The sequence below is a fragment of the Ptychodera flava genome, chromosome 21, assembly GCF_041260155.1.
Source record: "Ptychodera flava strain L36383 chromosome 21, AS_Pfla_20210202, whole genome shotgun sequence".
NCBI classification, from domain to species: domain Eukaryota; kingdom Metazoa; phylum Hemichordata; class Enteropneusta; family Ptychoderidae; genus Ptychodera; species Ptychodera flava.
The window spans coordinates 24542225-24564791 of record NC_091948.1 but is presented as its reverse complement, the minus strand read 5'-3'; the positions used below and the strand labels follow the sequence as shown (position 1 = coordinate 24564791).

General features: G+C 38.2%; 2 protein-coding genes across 4 annotated transcripts in view; one reads left to right on the top strand and one right to left on the bottom strand.

Annotated features, from left to right (window-relative positions):
• The window catches only part of LOC139121807 (spatacsin-like), a 40105-nt gene extending 24783 nt beyond the window's left edge, over positions 1–15322 (bottom strand). Inside the window, exons 1-14 of one of the 2 annotated variants that reach the window (XM_070687004.1) lie at positions 15096–15322; positions 14116–14303; positions 13341–13553; positions 10249–11195; positions 9573–9723; positions 8107–8511; positions 5064–5164; positions 4374–4565; positions 4038–4109; positions 2600–2736; positions 1773–1984; positions 1110–1293; positions 419–622; positions 19–125 (exon numbers count right to left, since the gene is read on the bottom strand). In XM_070687004.1, coding sequence (XP_070543105.1) covers positions 19–125; positions 419–622; positions 1110–1293; positions 1773–1984; positions 2600–2736; positions 4038–4109; positions 4374–4565; positions 5064–5164; positions 8107–8511; positions 9573–9723; positions 10249–11195; positions 13341–13553; positions 14116–14303; positions 15096–15304 — 3322 coding nt within the window. In that variant the 5' untranslated portion in view covers positions 15305–15322. The remainder of the gene's footprint in view (positions 1–18; positions 126–418; positions 623–1109; positions 1294–1772; positions 1985–2599; positions 2737–4037; positions 4110–4373; positions 4566–5063; positions 5165–8106; positions 8512–9572; positions 9724–10248; positions 11196–13340; positions 13554–14115; positions 14304–15095) is intronic. The other variant, XM_070687005.1, reaches the window with a different exon arrangement.
• A 180-nt stretch (positions 15323–15502) lies between these two features.
• Positions 15503–21928, top strand: LOC139121805 (snRNA-activating protein complex subunit 3-like). 2 transcript variants are annotated; one of them, XM_070687001.1, is made up of 8 exons: positions 15503–15745; positions 17057–17158; positions 17812–17878; positions 18687–18791; positions 19429–19652; positions 19968–20135; positions 20349–20456; positions 20998–21928. In XM_070687001.1, the coding sequence occupies exons 1-8, from the start codon at positions 15528–15530 to the stop codon at positions 21143–21145; spliced, it is 1140 nt and encodes a 379-aa protein (XP_070543102.1). In that variant the 5' UTR covers positions 15503–15527; the 3' UTR covers positions 21146–21928. The 2 variants fall into 2 exon arrangements, with proteins under 2 accessions (XP_070543102.1, XP_070543103.1); XM_070687002.1 differs by having other exon boundaries at positions 20935–21074.
• The last annotated feature ends 639 nt before the right edge of the window (positions 21929–22567 follow it).

Genomic DNA, 22567 nt, shown 5'->3' with positions numbered 1-22567 from the left:
TTTGACCTTTTTACTGACCTTTATATTTCATCCCTACTTCTCTGAAAAAGAGTAACATTTCAAACCAAGGGACGTCTCCGTAAGCTGATAGAAGTTGCTGCGTCTCCTCAGAAGTTACTGCAATTCTGGTGGAAAAAAGGATTACAAGTCTCTTTTCTGCTTGTTACCAGTATTCTATGTAGGTCCATTAGATGATGAGTTGCAAAACATTCGAAATCAAGAATGATTTATTTTTGGTATATTTGGAGTTTTTTATGATGATGTTAACTGGGTTGAGAAAAATATGCGAGAAAACACTCAACTAAGTAGAAGATTTTGTTCCTGATTTTGTGTTTGTTTGGCTTATTTTTGGCACCAAGACAGCAGGGGAAAAAACTCATGAAAAATGGTGAGCTGCTTTTTTATCATTAATTCTTACCTGAAGAAATCTAGGTAAAAGTAGAGAACATTTGGCAGGCAATGTTGGAGACAGAAACCAATGAATTTGGCGTTGAAATCATCAACACTTAGTATTGTGCTTTTACTCAAGGTGTGTGGTTTCACCATTAAACTGCCACTTCTACTAAGTCTGTGTAGCAGCTTCTCAAAACTTGCCAGTTCCTCTGACGAAAACAGGCCTCTCCTGCAAAAGCCAGACATATTATAGGTCATTATCTGCACACTGCAAAGTGGAATATATTTGTTTCTGTGAAAGAAGTAGATTATTCAAACTGTTGCACTGGCACAGGTGGGATCAAATTGTTCCTAAACATAGTTCAAACTGCTTCTTTTATCAAATCTGTTTACAGCAAATGGAAAGGTAAGGTTCCCTAAAAGATTGTGCGGAGAGAAAGGGGTCTGATGTATCAGGTTAAACCTTAAATGGGCACTAGCAGCCAAGTCATTGTAAAATGTTACAAACTCACACAAAATACTGGCATTCATGCTAAAATTGCCTGAATGCTATGGATAATTACACAGATTAGATCGCACTCACAAAGCCCTAACGAAGGTTTAAACTTGTTATTAAAGGATGAACTTAAATACAGAGAAGCTGAAGTGTTTAAAATATTGTGTAAAACAGCATGGGTCAAAAAAGTAGTTTTTTCTATGGTACAAGAGTGACCCACCTTGCCATTTCATCAAGTACTCTATCCTTCACATAGGTCGTACAATGTGACATATCATTTAACATCTCTGCAGTGATTTCTGAAGAATCTTCATTTATCCACTGACAGATTTTATCCCATAAGTTATGAGACAATAGGTACTGCCATCTTGTCTTGGGGTCAAAGGTGGTTAACAAACTTGAATCTGCAAACAGAACAAAGGTTTATTTATTATCTCAGAATGCACTCACTTGCATGAAGCAAGTAAAATGCTTGAGAAATGGGGTAAGCACAGCTGACATCATGTTCTGATTGTAAAACTCACTCACTTTCAAACCTGCTGGACTCTGACTACAAGGGAAAGTTAATCTTGCTCCAGGACTATCATATATAGATGCATGCAGATACATACCTTTATGGAAAACATTTTAGACGCAACATACTTGTTCTTTCTGTAAATATCCTCAGATGGCATTGTCTCAATTTCTTTACTTGAATGTGGGAAATTTTTGCATGTTTCACACTGATTTTGCAATATTTATGAATATTCATATTTATCAAGACTTTGCAGAAAGGAAGTATTCTTTGTGTCTGATGATGCAAGGTGACCTCACTGAATTCCATCACTTAGCAAAGCAACTGTGTAGAGTCAAGGGAAAAGTAGAAGCACAATGAAAGACTCACCATTGCTATGGAAGACTCTGTCTAGAAGTATGCGTTGTTTGGTTTCTTCATCCCAAGTCCTGACCCATTCCAGGATGACATGAGAATAGCCATCGCTGTCATAGTTCATTGGATCACTGGGTTCCAAGTCACCCGTCTTGATCAATGAGCTCAGAATTGACTTGGCTTGCATTGTGGGTGTGCGAGATAACCTATGAGTGTTTTCCCAGTAACTGCAAGTACAAGATGATGTTCATGATAACATGTCACTGCAACTATCCACAGTTCTGAATAATGTGATTAACAACTCTTTGGGTTACTGTAATTACATAATACAATATCAGCAGAACAGCAGCAAAGAGAATAAAGCCATGCCACATCATGATTCCATGTTATTATTGGATGTATGCTCAACCTGTTCACCCCAATATCTTGCAAATAGATCCTTAATTACCCTTGATAACAATAGGTTTGGGCTAAAACATAGTGGTGAAAGGGTTTTATTATAAGTGTCTTCACTGCAAAAGGCTCCCTAAGATATGTGGATTCAAACTATTAGGAGGTCAGACCCAACATTTTTCAGGTGTGGCAGGAGTAAAAAATACAAATTATGGATCGGTACAGAAATTGGTTTGCAACCAGTGCAGTGCAGTAATGACAGAAGATGTTGCACAGCTGCCCAAGAAAGAGTGTTTTGAAACAAGGAAAGTCATTGCTGTGCCAATGTTGTAACTGCTTCCTTAAATTCATTAAAAAAACCCTGATTGTTGACCATAGAGTCTTGGCAAGATTGTGCAACAGACATGGCTCCTTCACTTTTAGGAAACAAAGATTCAGTGTGACTTTACCTTTTTCTTGTCTCCTCTGCCATTTCCTTGGCCCTTTCATAGGACCTACAGGTGTACAGTCTCTCTAGCTTCTGAACAAACTGTACCATTTTCAGTTCCTCTTCCGTCAGTTGCTTGGATTTTTCAAGTTCTTCAATCTGAAATTTGAAGTAAAACATACTTTAGGTTTGTATCAGTTTTCAATCTCCTGAAGTAAGGAAATGTTCAATTTTTATTTCTATTTCACCATTTTTAACAATTATGTTAATTTCTCACTTAATTTTAAACTCATCATGAATGTCAATTAATTGGAAGAGTACCATAGTGCGTTATTGTTGTTTATCATATACCCACATTCACATGCCTGTGTAAAGCTATGGGAGAAAGCGCCCTCAGATCCGTGCATTTTTTTTACGTATCACGCCCCGGCCCGGTGCCCAAATATGGGCAATCGCGTGCATTTCTGAACTACCTTGATTCTGGTTACTACGCGCGTTGCTATCCGCAAACGTTCTATTCGTGCACAAAGCCAGCGCGAGATGAGGAGAACGTCTGCTCGCTCAGATCGTAGTTGCGCGTGGCGACAGTGGAGCCGCGCCAGTGACATCGGCTTTTATTTTTAAATTCTAGTGAAATCCTGTGTATACTAAGTGCGTGCCTGTTCAGTATAAATTACAAGAAACTGAAATCACGCTTTTGTCCTTCTTTCACCTCGATTTCAGCCTTGATCTCTGTTGGTCACGTATGTTGCTTTGCGCCATAGCGCGTTCTAGAATTCTGCAGGTAAACAAATGACGTCATTATGTATGTCAATCCGCGACGGGAAGCGGCCATCGCATTTATGAAAAATTGACACAAATGGCGATGAATTTTTGGTATTTCACGCTTTTTTATCTCCTAAACAATGTTGAATATTATGTAAACTACATATTTATCATTCCATAAGGTATATGATAAAACCTTTACGTCCCTGATATGGCTTTTGCGGCCCTTGGTCGTACGGCATACGGGCCCTCGCACGCTCGGGCCCTTCCGTCGTACGACCTCGGGCCGCAAAACCCGTATCAGGGCCGTAAAGATTAGTCAAACATACCACTGCAGACCAACTGATGTGCTAGCTTCTGAAATTGACTGTCTGTCAACACTAGTTTAAAAACATTCTCTCATGAAAATGACTCTTCATTCTTAATACCTATTCTAATTTTGAAATATATGAATAGCAATTTCACGTAACTTCATTATGAAATCACCATTTTTTTAATGAAAATAATACGGTATGCACAGTTTATGAAATGCTACAGCCACACAGTCACAAATATCCACCTCTGATACAGTCATAATTCGGCCTTCCATTTTGTCTAGCAAATGGTGAGGTTGTACCAACTCTTATAATAAGGGGTGGGGGGAGGAGGTGGTAAAGAGCAGTATGCTGCATGAACTTGACATTGATTACACTTACCAAGAAGTCCCGGAGTGTTCTGTTTGATGTGTACAGACAGAGTCTTCTGAGTTGCTCTGTCACATCAAAGCCCTGAAAATCACAGAAAAAACATCAATGTGTGGAGTGAGAACTACAGATTCAAAAGTACAGCTTTCATCTACTAGCTCAATGAAACTTGAAAAACTGAAGCACCATATTGTTCAGCCATAATTCTCAATTCTAGTTGGGTTTTTTATTTGCTATAAGCTCTCATATTTTACATATTGACAATATTTTTCAACAATCTCATCAGTGCTTTTGCCCTTTAGATCACTTACCACACAATTAGTGTTTGTCACATATTAGATCACTCACCATATTATTCAGCATCTTGGCCGATGTTCTTAAATTTCTCTGAAGAAGGAACTGATACACTTCAGACAAGCCAGCATCGAGGATGTCTTTGAGTCGACTAGGCTGACTACGCACTGTTGTCTTGTCGTGTCTGTGAAGATGAGCCTGCACTAATGGAATACAGCTGTTCAGAATTCCATCCTGGATAATCTCCTGCAAGAGATAACAGTACGTCAGACTTTTGATGAGGGAAAATTCTGTCAATACATCATAGACGTTTTTCCAATTAAGAAGTTTTCAGTATTCCCAAATGGGAGGAGGAGTTATCAGGGGTAGAAGAATACTCCTGCCTATCTTTCAGGTCAATGACTGGTGTTTCGGTGACCATTTTACCAAGTTTCCTGATGTCTGGATCCAATACAATGTGGATATACTCGTGAATAATATTAGATCATGCATTACTACATTCTTGAAATCATGACAAATTTTAATTAAGTTTTAATCATATCAAACACCAATTCTTAACATGGACTTTACAATATATTCTGTCTAGGTCAAATGTGTTGAATATTTGTTTATTTCTCCCACAGGTCCCATAGTCAGTGTTGTGATGAAAAACATAAATTATGGTATCTTTGGTGACTGACAATGAAAGTTACTGGAAATGTTGAGAAACAGACTGATATATCTACAGAATTAAAGTTTCCATACCTGTCTTGTCATATGTTTCCAACTCTCAAGGCGTCTGTCTGTAAAGTTGCTTTTGTCAGGCATGTAATATTGAAAGTCTTCACTTTTCTCCACTTGAACATCTGTTGATTGATGTTGAAAAGTATCATTATCTTGTATGATTAACCAGACACATTTTAATACACATGAAATAGTTTAAAACATAATAAATTGGTCGAGACCGAGAAACAAGATGGCGTCGGTTCTTCTTTAACTCAAATTTAGTTCTTGTATTCAGTGCATGAGCACATTGTAGATTAGCAAAATTGACTAAAAATCAACAAAAATCAAGTACAAATGGATAAAATATTGTTTAAAAATAAAATAAGGCATACATCACCACAATTTGAACAATTCTGACCACATTTCAACTATACAAACACCCATGCCAAACAAAGAAATGATCAAATCAGTGGTTTTGAGGAAAAATTGAAAATACTGATTTCCACAAAAAAACTAAAAGAGTGACTTTAAAATGATTCAATCAAAAAAAGAACAAGTCATCGTTGATGACACAGTCCCCACTTGTTAATGGGTACTTTGATTACATGTTCTCAGAGAGGATAGAGTCCTCTTCATTAATTAGGTCTGTGATAAAAATACTTTGATACAGATGGCGCTCAATGGCCAAGAATGAGTTCCATGGTGATGAAAACATAAAACCAATGTAGGCCACCATCCTAAAGTTCAGAAAATGAGTCAACTAGGAATTAATCAACAGGATGTGCAAAACATTTGTGCACACAATTCTAACACTTGACAGATTATCACTGGTACCATATTTCATAAAGTTTGATGCAGTATTTACAACACTATGAGATCAACATCTGTATCAAGTTTCATCACATTTGACGTTGTATTAATTTATGGCTATATCACCCTAATTAGGAAAGTTCATTACTTATGCAATTACAAATTAATTAAAATGACACTGATAAATGTCTTTTTCAATGTTAAAGCAATGTGAGCTTAACATCAGTTATCATCATTCTGTATAAAGTTTCATGAATTGATGCAGTACATATTTCTTGACATATCAGCCTACTTACAAAACTTCAATAATTGACATGTTACTGCTACATGTACATGACGTGAAACAAATTGACGAGCATATGTATGAAATACTCGTAGGTCAATGTCCTTGTACCAACTTTGAATGATACTGGTGGAAATATGTCTGATTATGGCTCTGTACATTTGAAAATTGTAACAAAATCACCGCCATGCAGCAATATTTGATCTTACTGTTTCAAAACTCAACACGTATATGTATGACGTAAGTCAATGTACATGTACCAACTTTGAATAAGATCAGTTGAGACTTGCCAGAGTTATGGCTCTCGACATTAAACAACCATAACAAAATTGCACCATGTGGCCATATTGGACCATCTCGTGAAACCAATCGACATACATAAATAAGTCAATGTCCTTGTACCAACTTTGAATAAATTCGCTTGATACATGTCTGAGTTATGGTTCCAGACATGAAAAAATCGGAAAAAAATGGCCACAAAACAAATCAATGTGCATATGTATGACATAGGTCACTGTCCTTGTACAATGATTAAAATTGGTGAATAAAATAAGTTGAGACATGCCCAAGTTTTGGCTAAGGACACGAAAAAATTGTAACAAAATGGCTGCCATGCAGCCATATTGGATCATATCATGAAACAAATTGACATACATATGTATGACATAGGTTAATGTCCTTGTACCAACTTTGAATAAAATCGGTTGAGATATGCCTGAGAGTATTATGGCTGTGTAAATGAAAAAGTCGTAACAAAATGGCCGCAAGGCAGCCATATTGGATCGTATCACATAACAAATTGACATGCATATGTATGACATTAGTCAATCTCCTTGTACCAACTTTGAATAAAATCGGTCGAAACATATCTGAGTTATGGCTCTGTACATGAAAACATCGTAATAAAATGGCTGCCTAGTGGCCACATTGGATCGTATCACATAACAAATTGACGTATATATGTATAACAAATTGACGTGCATATCTATGACATTGGTCAATGTCCTTGTACCAACGTTGAATAAAATCGGTTGAAACATGTCTGAGTTATGGCTCTGTACATGAAAAAATCGTAATAAAATGGCCGCCTGGCGGCCATATTGGATCGTATCACAAAACAAATAGACGTGCATCTGTTCGACATATGTAGTAATCCTTGTACCAAGTTTGAATGACATCGTTTCTTGCATCTCTGAGATATCTGCGTGAACGGACGGACGGACGCACGCACGCATGCACGCACGCACGCACGCACGGACATGACCAAACCTATAAGTCCCCCCGGACGGTGTCCGGGGGGGACTAAAAATACATATTTGAGACATATGCCAGAGTGACCATCAGACCAAATTTCAGAAAAAGTAACTGAAAGGTTTTTGAGATACCTCCATCCACAGCATACGGCACACTATATACATGCATATGCCGCGCCATCACATTAGTCCAAAGGACTAAAAATGCCAGTAGACATGTCCTAGATTTCCATCAGAACAACAGTGAAGACAGATGGTGTTTTACTGAAAGGCATTATTGTCCTTAATAATGTTCACGATTGTGCTGAGAGAAAAAGATTCACTTTCGTGAGAATCAACAATTCTAGGTGGATTTTGTCTTTGTTTGATCTAAGCCAGGACTGCCTGTTAGCCATCCAGATATAGGTTCAATATAGTGCAACACTTTCAGTCGACAGCTCCTCACAGCTGTAGAAGCAATCCTCTACCCATACCAGTCCCTTGATTTAGGGACAACATTGACATTTCAGAGAATTTGTCTGTTTCGCTTACGGTACACATGGAGAAATTCTGAGAGAAAACTCTGAGTGAGATTGATGCGGAAACATATTGGTAAATTGGATTAAAAGCAGTCTCATTGCCAAATATGTTTGAAGAGTTAGAGCTATCTTGTACATACATGTACGTCGTGTTAGTGCACAGCAAGTTAGAGTATGGATGGACTTGTTACATGTAGTTTCCTTGATATATAAATTACCTTGTTTAGATGTCACTTTCTGGCCTAACTGTTCGGGTACATCTTTTTGATATTTTCTAAGTTCACTGAGGTATTTGATCACTTTATCTATGGAGTTCTTCAAATCTTCATCAACACTCCCTGTCTCTTCTTCCTGTACCTGTGCCTGTGACGTCGCATTGCGCATCAGATGATTCACGAACTCCAAGGTCATGTGCAGCAGCTGTTCTCCAAACAGCTTGGACTGCATGTCACCATTGATGTTGTCCTTGATGGTGGCGATGAGCAGCTCCACCGCCGACTCCAGCTGGAAGGTGTCCATCTGACTCCGGAACGGGGAGCCGGCTGCCGCTCCTAGAACGGAGGCTTGGATTTGAGTGCGGGGTGGTGGTTGTGTGTGTTTGGGATGATATGGCATGGTAAACACTGGGTGGAGAATGGAAAGAAGGAAGATGGTGACATTTTGTGAAATTTCGAACATTAAAGACAATTTGTGAAATTTCTAACATGAAAGGTGTCATAATGCTGAAAGATGTATGGTGGTCTTGTTACGCTAGCCATAGATCCTCAATACAAGGGTCTACGGGCTGGCCATGTTCATGAACAAATGCAAATTAGTAATGGTGCTGTATCTACCATTCTTGGCTCCATGCTGCTCACTGGTACAGAGGAGATCAAGTTTACAAGACACAGAGAATTACGTGTTTGGTGGAATATATGACAAGTTGTGGGAAACAGATTAAGTGTATCAACATAATTATAATATGGAATTACCATGATCTGTTATTCTGCTGACGATGATGTACATTGTAATTTTAAGAACTTTAGCACCTTCACATGCAGTGCAACTGATTTCAAAATGTAAATTTAGATCAATAATATATACACAAGAATTTATGACACATATACAGAATTGTATGATGGGTGACTCAAAATTGGGAGACAAAAGCACTTAGCTTCTTGGCAATTTGAGCACAACATTTTGGTAGCATGGCATGAAAGACAAGGTACTGCCACTGGTATGGACTGTGAACGTATGGAGGTTAAGACTTTATTGCATACAATCTTTACCCTGCTATGATCTGGTATAGCATTTTCTTCACCGGCTGACTTCACCAATATCAAAACACTGATATCAATTTATTACCAGTACATTACGGAAGTTTGATAGTATTTAGCTGACAACTTCAGTTACCTGGTATGATCAGAAATATGCAGGAACATACAGTACTGGTAGCATATGTACAGAACTCAAGGCCCACAATACCAGTGCATCTCTGTCAAGCCATCACAAGACTTTTAAGGTTTGTTGTTTTCATTAAAAATACTAATCCCTGGTCAATAAAATAATTGATGATGTTGTTACCAAACAGATTCACTGAATAATAATGAATCACATAAAATTGCACTTGGTTACCCTACATAGGGTAGAGCAACTGTGGTTTCATGGTAATGACTGGAAAAGTTCATGAATACAGCCATCTCACCTGTTTCCCTACTTTTCAAGAAGAATGCAACTGTATCTAACTGTCTGTGTCTCAGTCCAACTTCCAGTGCATGGATAGGAATTGAACACCTATCCCATCTATTGACTCTGCATACACTGTCTGCCACAGTGGCACTGTCGTACATCATCAACTGTCGTGAAAGAGGGAAAAACATGATTAAATCTGAAGAATTCACTTTGAATTAAGTTTCAAGACTCCAAACTTTTACATTTCTCTCACTCCACAGTTAAGTGTGCAAAAATTCTAACACAATATGGCTGGTTTTTAATATATAAATTGTAGATTTTCTGAGTGAACCTACAGGAACAATTTATAATAAATGGATCCCCATGGCAACCGTTCATGGTCATTTGTATCACTGTATGACTTTTTACGCCTGTGGATGGTTTTAGCAATTTGTACTTATAACTATACAAGACAGGATAGCTGATTGGTTGAAACTTCCATTGATAGTTATCAATTGGAGACAGCTGATTGGCTCAAACGTTTATTGATGAAACAATGTATCAAACAAACACAGAGCTACTGACAATGCCGAATACTTACTGAAATGAATTTGTTTACTTTCTCAACTTTTATTTTGTCAAATAAATCCCCTATTGGTGGGCAAGATTGGTTCTGTATCATTCATTCATGAACATGAATCAATATTTACCTTGTTGACAAATGCTTCTTGTTCTTCATTGAACATGACAGTGGCAATGGCAGACCCCATCACTATCAAGTGTGGGTGAGTGTTGATGGGAGAAAAGACAACACAAGCTGGCTCTCTGAACTCACAGAGTTCTTGCTGTCCACTGCACAGATCAAACATACACACTGCAGATTGTACTGCATGGGTCTCTGTCCCTGGTCTGGCTGTATACCAGGCAGAAACTGACGCTCCACTTATGTAGAGTCGGGACACCGTCATCGCTTCCTTGTCAACTGATGAGGGCAGAGTGACAGATGTATCTGGTACTGTGAGTTGTGAACACTGGACATCTTGACTTTGACGCGACATCCTGCGGTTCCTCCTCATGAAACCGTGAACTACCTTATCATCAGAAAACGTCTTTGCGCTATCATCATTGCATGTCCTGACCCACTTTGTTGTCATCCTGACTCCTTCGGCATTCTCGTACCAGTTCTGACTTCTCTTGTTTGTCCTGTGGTGTATTGTCGGCACACCGACACCACGTCTTCCTGACAAAACACCACTGCATGAAAATCGGTGAGTGGATCTCATTCTCATGTGATCAAGCTGATTCACCCATTTTCTGTTATTGTCTGTACTAATGTTCCGGTATCTATTCCTCTTTTCCAAATAACTCGGCCCATCCCCCTCACATTGTCCAGCCTCTCCTGGAACACCAACCCTATCCCTACGGTTCTTTCTCAACAAATTTTGTTGATTATGGTGAAAATAGGCATTCAAGTCTATAGGAATTAAATTTTCTCTTGAATCACAAACCACTAAATTAATCAGATCTTCTGATATTGCAAAATGTTTAAATTCCGTGCCAATATCTTCATGACTACTAGACGTGGAGTGTCTCTGTGAAATATACTCTTGGATGCAAACAACGGCAACTTTCTCTTTCTTGTCCAGGGAATGAAATGCTAGGTCAAAGGTTAAGGATACAAACTTTGTGTTAGTAGATTTTGTGCATTTATTTGACTGTGCTGGTCGTCTTTGCCAATAATATGGGGGAATATAGCCAGGCAACATTCAAACGCTTGATGTAAAGATGCAACTTGCCTTTCATTGTAGAACCATACTTATGCTACATCAAACTGACAGTCATATACACAAAACATAATGCTGGCATGTTATGTACAACGTTTTGTTCAAGGAGCATGGGCACGACTAAGGCTGGTTTCAGTGTGGCTTTTTTATCATTAAAAAAGAAAGGGAAAAACATTTTTTGGTAATCTACTTTGCACATACTCTTCAAACAGAACCATAACACTTCTTAAAGTAGAATGTGCCTTGGGGTCAGATATTCAGACTCTCAAACTTTCACAACATTCTTTTGGTCTGCCACTTGCATGGGCTCATTTTAAAGCTTATGAAGTAAATAAAGTTGTCCCTTGCTTAGTTTTGTGAAAATCAGGAATTTTATCTTCCCCAAAGAGATAACACATGGATGGCATCCATTTTGAATTTAAAATATCAGTGCCATTTTGAATTTAAAATATCAGTAAGCATTAGGTAATTTGTTTCTCTTGTACCAAAATTTACACTGTGACCCTCCGATTTTGATTTTTGATTTTGAAAGTTGAAAGATGATTGGTTGAAAGTTGGCAAGACAAAAGTCTAAGCAGACGTTTAAGCATACAGGGATAGGTCTGGTAAGTTACCAGAAAGTCAGGACTGAAAGGCTATTTAGATATGATAAGTGCACAATTTCAAATACTAGTAGGAGCACGTGTTTTCACATTTCCTCAACTCCCTCCATAGTGTTCAGTGAAGGTGAATAGGGCCAACACTAAGTTCAATCCTTTGGCTGACTTGACAAAAGGTTATGGAAGCCACATAAATATCCATTTCAGGAATATTTTTTTTCTTTACATGCAACAGTATATTATTTGTACATGTACATTCTTCTCTTATTGAATGAATTATAAAGTTAGAGTAATGTTGTAAGCTTTACAGCATAGCTCATGAGGTGTATGTGACTTCAATAACGGATGTACAAATTATTTGCTATGTACAATACCTAAGTGCCATGAAAAATATAGCTCGCACAGCTATTATACAGCAAAGACACAGCAATTTGAATTGTCCTTTTAGATATAGACAATTACAATTTACTTAAAGAGGCACTCCCATTTGGTAACATTTTTAAAACACATTTTTTTAATGCAAACGGTCAATATTTGACATGGCGACTGCGCGCGGATCGCGAGATATCGATAAAAGTATGTCCTCGTAAAAGTTAAAGTTTGAATTCCTGTGGCCCACCTGAATTCAGCTTCCGAACATAGAACGTTCGGCACTGGGGCCATTGTCAACTAAGCTATGGAGTACGAGTCTACGCTGACGCTGCTGTACGCCACAGCAGTATCACTCGCATCGGTGAGCGGTCATGTCCCATGGGAGAAAGCCGAGTCCTACTTACTCGGCAAAAAAACGAAAAACAAAGTTTGCTGATTCCACCAGAATTCGCATAGGTGACTAGCACAGATAGGTGCGGTTGATTCATACTATGCATGCATAGTGGCCGCCGCGTGGTATGCGCGCATACCACACGCGGCGGCCGCTATGTATCGAACCACGCGTAACTGTGTGGCAGACGACAAAATGTAGTCATCAGAGGCAACTAATATTTTACACGTAAAAACTGATATCTATGTGGTATTGTTTAAAACTTTAACACAACTGATTGAGAATAATGAACACGACAAAAACTAAGGAGAAGTTTTAAAAAACTTGCCTGAGGTAAAGGCAATGATAATGATGTATATAAAGTCATCGCAGTAGGAGGTAAATTAATAGCGTCATTCGAACGTTTTTGGACTCCTTAGAATATCGTCAATCAGCACAACAACACACTTTCGGTGGATTTTGAGTCATAAGCAGAAACGATCGTAAAACTTCGGGATGTGAAATATATGCTCGGGAAATGACATGTTTTTATCGATATCTCGCGATCCGCGCGGAGCCGCCACGTCAAATATCGACCGTTGGCATTAAAAAATGTGTTTTAAAAATGTTACCAAGTGGGAGTGCCTCTTTAAAATTGTTACCACAGCAAAGGATACAGATAATACCAACATTTTGTAGAACCACAAGCATTCCTTGAATGACTCTTGTTTGGGAAATTTCTTGGACAGGTATGCCAATGTTGTACGACTGCAGTATTTCAACAGCGCCGTCGTCACTCAATGCAAGTCTGCAGACAGTGGTGTCAATTAGCACAGTCAGAAGACTACCTTGTAGAGAAAGTACCCTCAAATCTACCGGGCTGGAAAAATCTGTAATGATGAAAATAAAAGATTTAAATGTGATAGGAAATATAGTGGTGAAGGATTAAGTGCTGACTTGGTAGCATTGTAAATCTGCAAAATTATCAATAGTTGAGTCTGTCTCTACATCAATACATTAACCTTTTGAGCACTGTAATTTTCTCCTGCCAAAATATTAGTGCAGAAATTTACCAATTTTTATGAATTTTTCTGTAATTTTTTGATAATTTTGGACCAAATGGACATCACATTTCATTGGCTACAGTTTTTTCTCAAAATTTTGGCAAAAAATCTGAGAAAAATTGACAGGGTTTATTTTATGAAGGGGACAAAAATAGACTTTGGCGCTCAAAGGGTTAATACTGCATTTTATCCTGCCCTGTTGTAATATACCTATTCACAGAAGAAGCATAAAAATCTGTATTCTGCAAATCCACTTTCACCCCATTCAGTTCAAAAGGGGTCTGAACTATGTCAATTCAAAACAGAGTACCGGTATTACCAAACTTTAGGGGCAAGAGGTTTTCCAGTAGGAAATTTTGCACTGTATTACCTACACAGTGTATCTTACCTGTTCCTACAAATGTCCCTAGAGCAGTTGTTACAACTTCAAAGCTACAGCCTGCGATTTTTTCTTGTACAAAACTTTGGCCTTCTTCTTGCAAACGATGCAGCTGGACTTGACTATCTTTGGTTATGACAGCAAACATCTGCATTGTCTGCAGTTTGCTATCAATGACAGCACTGTCCCAAACAAACCTGCAATCAAAGTTTACCCAAGCACTAAATTTACAGGTCATGAATTTGATTAGCAAGACATGCTTAGCAGTAACTTTTTGTAGCTCGTATTTATCCATTTGTAAGTTACGCTTCATTTTAATGGGCACCATGTTACAAATGGTATAGCCACAAACTGATGACGTCAAATCGCCGTACACAAAACACAGACGCCTTGTAATTATGGCACTGTGTATTGTGTACGGCGATTTGACTATACCACTTGTAAAATGATACCTTTTAATGCACTGGGATTGCATAGGTTGCATTTCAGCAATCCCCTGGCAAAGATCCAGTAAACTCTTTTGTTTCGTTGTGACATTGTGATTAGTTCGTTCACTAGTTGTACTTTGTTCATATATATATGAGTTACAACTAAAGTACCACCAGGCATGGCTACACGGCAAACAATAATTTATTTCACGTTTATAGTGTACCTCTCTGCATCTCGTATCGCCCTGATATTGGGGGCGGAATACTATATTGATATTGATACATGGATGTGTACTGTAGGCTTCCGTTCGAACGTTCACTAACGAGTGTGGCTGCACTACTTTGCCTCAACTTCGATTAAATTCACATCGAAAAAATTTCTTATTCGTTTTAAATATATCTTAAAAGTACAATCCTCAAAAGTCTGTATGTTGGACATTATGGCTACCGGTGATGGCATTTTTATGGGTGATTTTTCGACAAAGCAGGCCGCGATGTAAAGATGCGGAAGTGGTACAGTAAGCGACAGGTGAACTGCACAAACAAAGTCAATATACTCACTGGGATATTGCAAGGCCGTCCAGAATGTCTGTGCAAACTTCTTCTGTTCCAACTTTCAACAAACTTACAAGACCTGCGTCACTTATAATTCCTATGGTTTCACCCCTTGCATCAAAATGTGCTGCTGTTGATGCGGTAGTCTTTACAGATAATGGGAGTTCTTGCAGGATAATGCATAGGCTGCCTTTACACTTCGCCATGATGGCCATGGCCCAGCTGTAAAGCAACATGAGACTTTTAGTTACAAGTTCGCAATGAAATATTCATATTTAGATTTGATATACTTTTTAAGGGACATAAACCACATTCAAAACTATTATTTATGTGAAAAACTTCTTCAAAATGAGTGACTCTTGAAAATTTTATAGGCACTTCGATCTTTGACGAATGCACAGACTGCCACTACACCACTATTGTTTTGATCAAGGAGAAATGGCGGACTCCGATGCTGAAGCCGCGGAAGAGCCGCGAGATGCCACCGATATCAATCAAGATTCTCTCGTAAGGGTGGGTGACTTCGTGGGCTTGTGTGCAGGCGTAATAGAACAGGATGACATGTCACTCGAAAGATCAAATTTGTCGCAGCAGGCCTTAGCTGACTTGATGGAGATACCCTCAGCCACAGTCGAGGAACTCGGTGGCGTCTGCAGGTGCGTATCAAAGTAACACAACGTGTACGGTACGTACTTGCTGCAGTTTCGTAGTCCCGCATCTCCCCTTGAAATGTTTTTGTGTTGGGGGGAGGGGGGTTCTCCCAAACGCGAAAAACTCAAGGGGAGTCGCGGGGCTATGAAACTGCAGCAAAATACGTACATCCAATACCGGGGTCCAATAAAATATGCAGCATGGTCCTCTCTTCAAAGGATCCCTGGGAGTACGTTATAGGTTAGCTGCAAACTTGTAGCGCTACGGTTAAGCGGTCGGTGAGTGTTGGTTTTTGCGACCTCGCTCACCAGTAGCGCTACAATGGCGAGGGCCCTGTATGTATACGTAGGGTTCAAAATATGCGCATCCACAGTCACCTGTGGTCTATTCCGGTTTGCGTCTATGCGCCCTTTAAAAGTCTAAATTTAAGGAAGCCTGGAAAAATGCCTTGTCAAAAAATAACAAATTAAATGTATACTGTAGTATTAAAAACATGTTTAAATGTGAAAATTATCTATCACTTGTTAAGTCTCCATTTCACAGAATTGCTTTGACAAAGGCAAGAATTTCTGACCATACTTTTGCAGTAGAAATTGGTCGTTTTAAAAACATTCCAAGACATCTTAGACTTTGTACCCTTTGTCATTCTGGTGTTGGTGATGAAATCCATTGTATGTCCAAGTAAACCAGCACAAACTGTACGAACAATTTACTTAGAAATAATTTTTAACATTCAGAACCAGCTAAAATGCTTTGACAATGATTCTCTTTTTAAGTATACTTTTTGTCATGTACTGACAGTTGCATTGTTCATGTTGTTGCAAAATACATGAATGAATTGTTACAGATTTTCAGACAGAAAGTTTAATCACTTCTGAGCTAATTTGAATGAAGTGAATCTGAAAACTTTTTTAGTGTTATACATTTTCTTCCCCTTCTCTCTTTGTTTCTGAGCCAATGTCATTATTGTGAACACGGCTAATAAATAAATAAATAAAATATGCCTGAGAAGAAGAAAGTCAGGAAACCAAATGTCTATTTCGTATAGGGATTATGCCACCATGTCATCTTCGAAGTTCGATTTTACTGTGAAAATCAGCAAGTTCAGGCATATGTACGCACGTCTGTGGGGCGCATATAGGCAGAGAAGAATAGACCACAGGTGACTGTGGCGCATCCTACTGGACGAGGCGTGTTGATGTGAAATGCTACATATTTACTACATTTGGTTGTACCGATTTATCACTCCTGAAGACTAAACACTATACTACACTAACCTTGTCGTTTATGGGGGTTTTTTGTTTGTATGAACACAGTGTTGATTCCCTGGGGTTTCCAAAAGAAACAAGTCTTGCGATGAAGCGAGTAGATCTAACAAATGGGATACCACCAGGAGCCGAAGAACTACAGACAGTTTTGTAAGTATGAGGGTAAATATTAATTTGTTTCACCCAAGAAGAGAGTTTGAGCATTTCCAAATTATTTCTTCCCTGTCTTTCATCGTCGAGCACTATCCCGGACTGTTATTGAAGATAGTTTGGTAATTTATTATAAGAAAATACAGGACTAAAAAGGAATCTGCAAAGACATGCTAAGTATAAAGCAATACGGCATATAAAATAGAGTGGGCACTGTAACTTGTTCTAAGTTACTTCAAAATACTCAGTTTGATAATTTGCACTTGTATGTAGATGTGTTATGTAGTGATGCTGAGCTTAGTATATCAACGGTTCGGTATTGACGTACATTATCATGTGATGTGGTGTTGCACATGAATGCTATCTTCCAGATTGGTATAGTTGCAATTTCATGAAAACAAACACCAGTTACATTCCAGGAGTGCTTTTTTAGAAATTAAAAGGCGTAGTAACTGCAGTTGTTGTCGTCAGAAAAAAGTACTAAAAATACAAATAAAATATTACGGCGCTTTTCCAATAAATTTGTCCAGCTGTAACATACATTAAAAGCAAGTTTGCTGCAAATTCATGCACACAATAGAACAACTGTACTACTACCAACACATCATACTCACAGTGCACGTTGTTCCTTCCCTCCTACCCATGTTTTGCAGAACAAGGAAAAAGTTTTTAGAAGATGGCAAGCTAAGAAGATCTTACAATTCACTGAGCTGGGAACTGGTGAGAAAATAATATCCCATAATGTTCACATTTTGAAAGTTGTGAAGTTATTTTGATCTGAAAACTTACAGGCACCATCAGTCATAAAGAGTGATCACATTAAATGTAATGGTTTTGCTTTGGTACACTCCAAGCAAAACGTCTTATTGCAAGATTTATGTCATTATGTGTAGAATTATCATTTTGCAATTTGCAATATAAACATGCAGTACATGCCAATTTCTGTGATCAGCTGCCTCTTAGATTATCTCATAATCAGTTTCTAACACACACATTATATAGAGAGAGAGAGAGAGAGAGAGAGAGAGAGAGAGAGAGAGAGAGAGAGAGGTGCAATTTGAATTTACATTTAGGTTTGATAAAATTTGAATTTGATAGGTATGCAGATTTTCTTAAGCATTCAGTTCAGGTGTGCATACAGTCACATCTGTTGCGGTTTTCCCTTTTATTGAGTATTTTTTTACCTTGAAAGTTCCATAAAGTATTTTCATTCTCCATCAAATCAATATTCTTTAGTCGGAGTATTTAATGTACTAGTGTTTATACTTCGACAAAGTCTTCAGTTTATTTTAACCTGCAATAATGAAGTGTTTGTTTTACTCAAGATAATTTTTACACTTTGCTCTACCTTACTGAGGGTTAATCAGCAATTAAGTGAACACTAAACTCATCAAATAAAGGCATACAGGAAAATTTTCTTCTACTATCAATAAAGTGGAAAGGAAAAAAGCAAATAATAATTTTGAGACTGGAACATGGTGATACCAGACACACTGACCAATCTTGGGATTTTTCATCCTCCATATAGGAACGTCAACACATGATAAATGCACCAAACGAGGAGAGCATGTTGACTGAGCCAGAAGCAGTGTTGACTGCCATTATCTTCCATCCAGTAGTCAAAAATTTTAGAGTAAGTTCGTAGTTCCTTGTAAACGATATAACTTTCTAATGCTGAATAAACTGCTCTTTGTCACTTTCACCAGAGAATCTCGGTTAGACTTGTTTTCTGTGTAAAACTTAAATCTGTGTGTTTTCTGTGTATTAAAAAATGGGTACATTGAGTGGATTAAGTTTCATTTTGTTTTTTCATAATATTAACCCTTTGGGTACTGTAACTTTCTCAACAAAATTTTAGTGCAACATTTTACCAATTTTTATGAATTTTTCTGAAATTTTTTGATAATTTTGGACCAAACGGACATCACATTTCATAGGCTACAGTTTTCATCAAAATTTTGGCAAAAATCTGAAAAAAATTTACTGGGGTGCAATTTATAAAGACAACAAAAATTAACTTTGGCACTCAAAGGGTTAACATTGTAAAAGTGGTTTTAATTGATCAAATGATTTAAAGGCTGTCATCATTTCATAATCTTTGTCAGGTAACTTTCATATATAGTGTTCTGATTGTCAAAGTCCGACATTGCTTCAATGAATGGAATAAGCTAAATCAATTCCTATACTATAAAAATTCAGTTATGGTAACTTCTTTCTCACAGATCTGAATCAAGAAATGTAAGTGTCATATATTTCTTGTTTCTTTTCAGGCCATTATTGATAGAGAGATACTTGTATTGGGTCAACAGTGTTTGACGGATCTCCGAGACAGCATCCTGTGTGTGTCTGATTTGTCAGTTTCTGGGGATTTTAGTGAGGCACCAAATCTACCACAGGACAACAAAGCGCAAGACAACTTCAAGTCAGCGTTCTTCTTCATTGAAAATACTTTCTACAATGACATGAGGGACCCTCTGTGCAGGGATCTTTCGGAGTAAGTTTGTTTTTTTGTCAAATTTTAACTGAACCAAGAACTTAATTTTATGACTGCAACTTCAAAAGGATTCTAAAGTTGTTGTGGAGTGCATCTGGTTGCTCACCAAGTTTTGGTTTCAATAAGCGTCTTTTGGAAAAGGAGAACAATTTGGTATCATGTCATTTCTACCCATTTGCTTGTACACCAAAGTTCAGTTGTATGTTTTCCATCCACAGACATTTATAGATATGGCATGGTATTCCAAAGGAATATGTGTGAAACAAAAATCTGTTTACTCCCAAGTGACCAATGATTTTGTAAATTAACTGACAGGCCAATCAGAGAATGGGCCAAGAGCAGACGGAAAGGTTGGCCACTCACCTTTGACACCAAGAAAATGGAAGAAACTAATTTTAATGACCTCAGCATCAAACTGGGTAAACCATATCTGTACTGCCATCAGGGGGACTGTGAACATGTCATTGCTTTTGCTGATTTGAGGTGAGTACATTTTACATAGACTGAGAGCTCTCTAATCCCCCCTCTCCCCTCTAACAGGGGCATGGACAGCGCCCTCGAGCATCAGATCTCAGTTTACACGTGACATATCTGAAGTAGAAATTATGATATCATTTGATGGGCTTTATGGGTATTGTTTTTTGGACCCATGTTCACCTTTCCTTGTTCGACCTTGTCTGTTTGTTGGTGCTTTAGGTTACTCCATGCTGATGACTGCCATGATGTATCCCAGTATCCCCTGGTGACCAGAAAAATCAGCTATCAAAGGATGCTCTGTCGAGTGTGTAAACGATTTACATCAAAGTAAGTACTGCACTGAATTTTTATTACCCAGTCACATTGTCCCAAAACAATACCATCTCAAACCACTTTGTCCCAAAACCATTTCATCTCAAGTGCCGTATTTCTCAAACATTACTTTGACCCAGCGCTACTTCATCCCATACCACCAAGTCCTCTGACAATTTCGGTCAGTTTGTTTTTTTGTCAGGGTTGTTCTTGAGTGGACGTTAACCCATGCTTAGGCTGTGTAACAAATTTACGATGAGAAGCACTGAAATTAAATAACTGTAAAAAATGCATCAACGGACTTGACAGTAACCCTCAATGTAAACATGTACACTTTATACTCTATGGTGAAAAGATGTATAGTAAATGCTAACATGGATGTCTTATGAAACGAGAGAAAAGTCTTTTAAATTAATAGATACAATACATGTAAATGTGTATCATGGTGATGTGTTTATTCTTGATATTTTTTTATTCACTTTTTATATTACAGTGACAGGTGCTCATGTGTTCATTCTCTTAGATTCTTTTGTTTTTTTGCCCTCTAACCCACCAGGTGGGTGACTGAAAATGACTGTCACGCACCAGAGGATCCTTGCTTCTTCTGTGATGTCTGTTTCCACATGCTGCACTATGACAAACAAGGACAGAAGATAGGACAATTCCGGGCATATCCATTCCTTGACAAGGGAGTGTTCAGCTGATTTTCCAGGAAAAGAGGGAGAATGATCAAAATGAATTTTCCTTGGAAAAGGAGCGGTGTACATTTGATTTGCCAAAGTTGGAGAGGATTGTATGGTTTATTTGATGGTTGGAAAAGTACATGCTTTTCGCTAATTGCTCGGAAAGTGTGATTATGGAGTCTTGCATATTGCTCTGCACAATACATTCCCTTGTTGAGTGTCTGAATTGTCTTGCTTGAACTGTAAACAAGAAGTGGTTCAACGACCTCAGATCAGCTCACCTCACTTCAATCAGTAAATGATCAGGATCATAAATAAACAAGATGTACATAAGACAATGCATATCAATCCAGTTAGGCAGACTGTCAGGAAAGGTTTAAAATTTAATGAGAAACGTTCACTATTTGTGGCAAATACTTCTGAAAACTATTTTGTAAATACTTGATTAAACTATCGCTTTCAGAATACATCTTGAATTTTCATTACTGGGAATTGGTTGAAACCATTGATAGTTAATCAATTGGAGGGAATTTTACTTTTTTGTCAAGTTTGAGCCAAGACTGCCAGGTGGCTTCGGAGTAATGTATGCACATGTAAAGGATTTACAATCTTTTAGGCTTGATATCATAATCATCTTTTAAATTTTGATGATTTTTGTTATTATCCTGAGTACTCAGACAGCTGTCACACGGCAGGTAAGCAAAGAGAGCAGCTTTTTTCTACTGAAGTGAAACTTGTGTATTTAAAAAATTCATATGATTAAAACCAGACCATTGTATTATGTGCATTACCAATTCTTCAAAATTCTTGTGGTTTGCATCGATAATGGTTGTCCAACGGCACCTCCATACCCATATCGTACAGCGCCCTCAGTCGTCCGATGTCAGAAAGAATAATGGTATTGTCAGCGGGCAGTGAGAACACATTTGCAACACTTTGTTCTGCAGTTGGCTGAGTTTGAATCTCTCAAGCCAGATACTGATCAGCTTAGGCCTGTTGTAAGCCTCCAAGCAACTTGATTGTTCAGTTTTTGGTCGAGTCAGTTCCATCGTATCAAGCTGTTTATATCTTTCCCAAGTCAAAGTCAATAGAATGCTGCACTTCGCTGGACGGCAATAATAGTACCTGTCCACCCCACTGCCAAGTAGATAGGTCCATACACACTGTTGATAGCAATGGACTTGGGCCAAACCATGGTGGCAAAAGGGTTAAATTTTACAAAGCCTGATAATATTAGCAATCTGTTCAGAAATGAAACTGGCACTCTGTTGTCTATGTAAAGCAGTACTACCTCAAGCAATAAGCTTCATGTTTAATTCATCAACGCTAATCTTTCATGTGAAATAAAAACATGCCTTCCTAAATGAAAAATGTCAGTGTTTTAGTTAGCTGTAATATCGCAGCGGTACTTGTGGCGTGTATCGAACGCGCTCGGGTCAATGG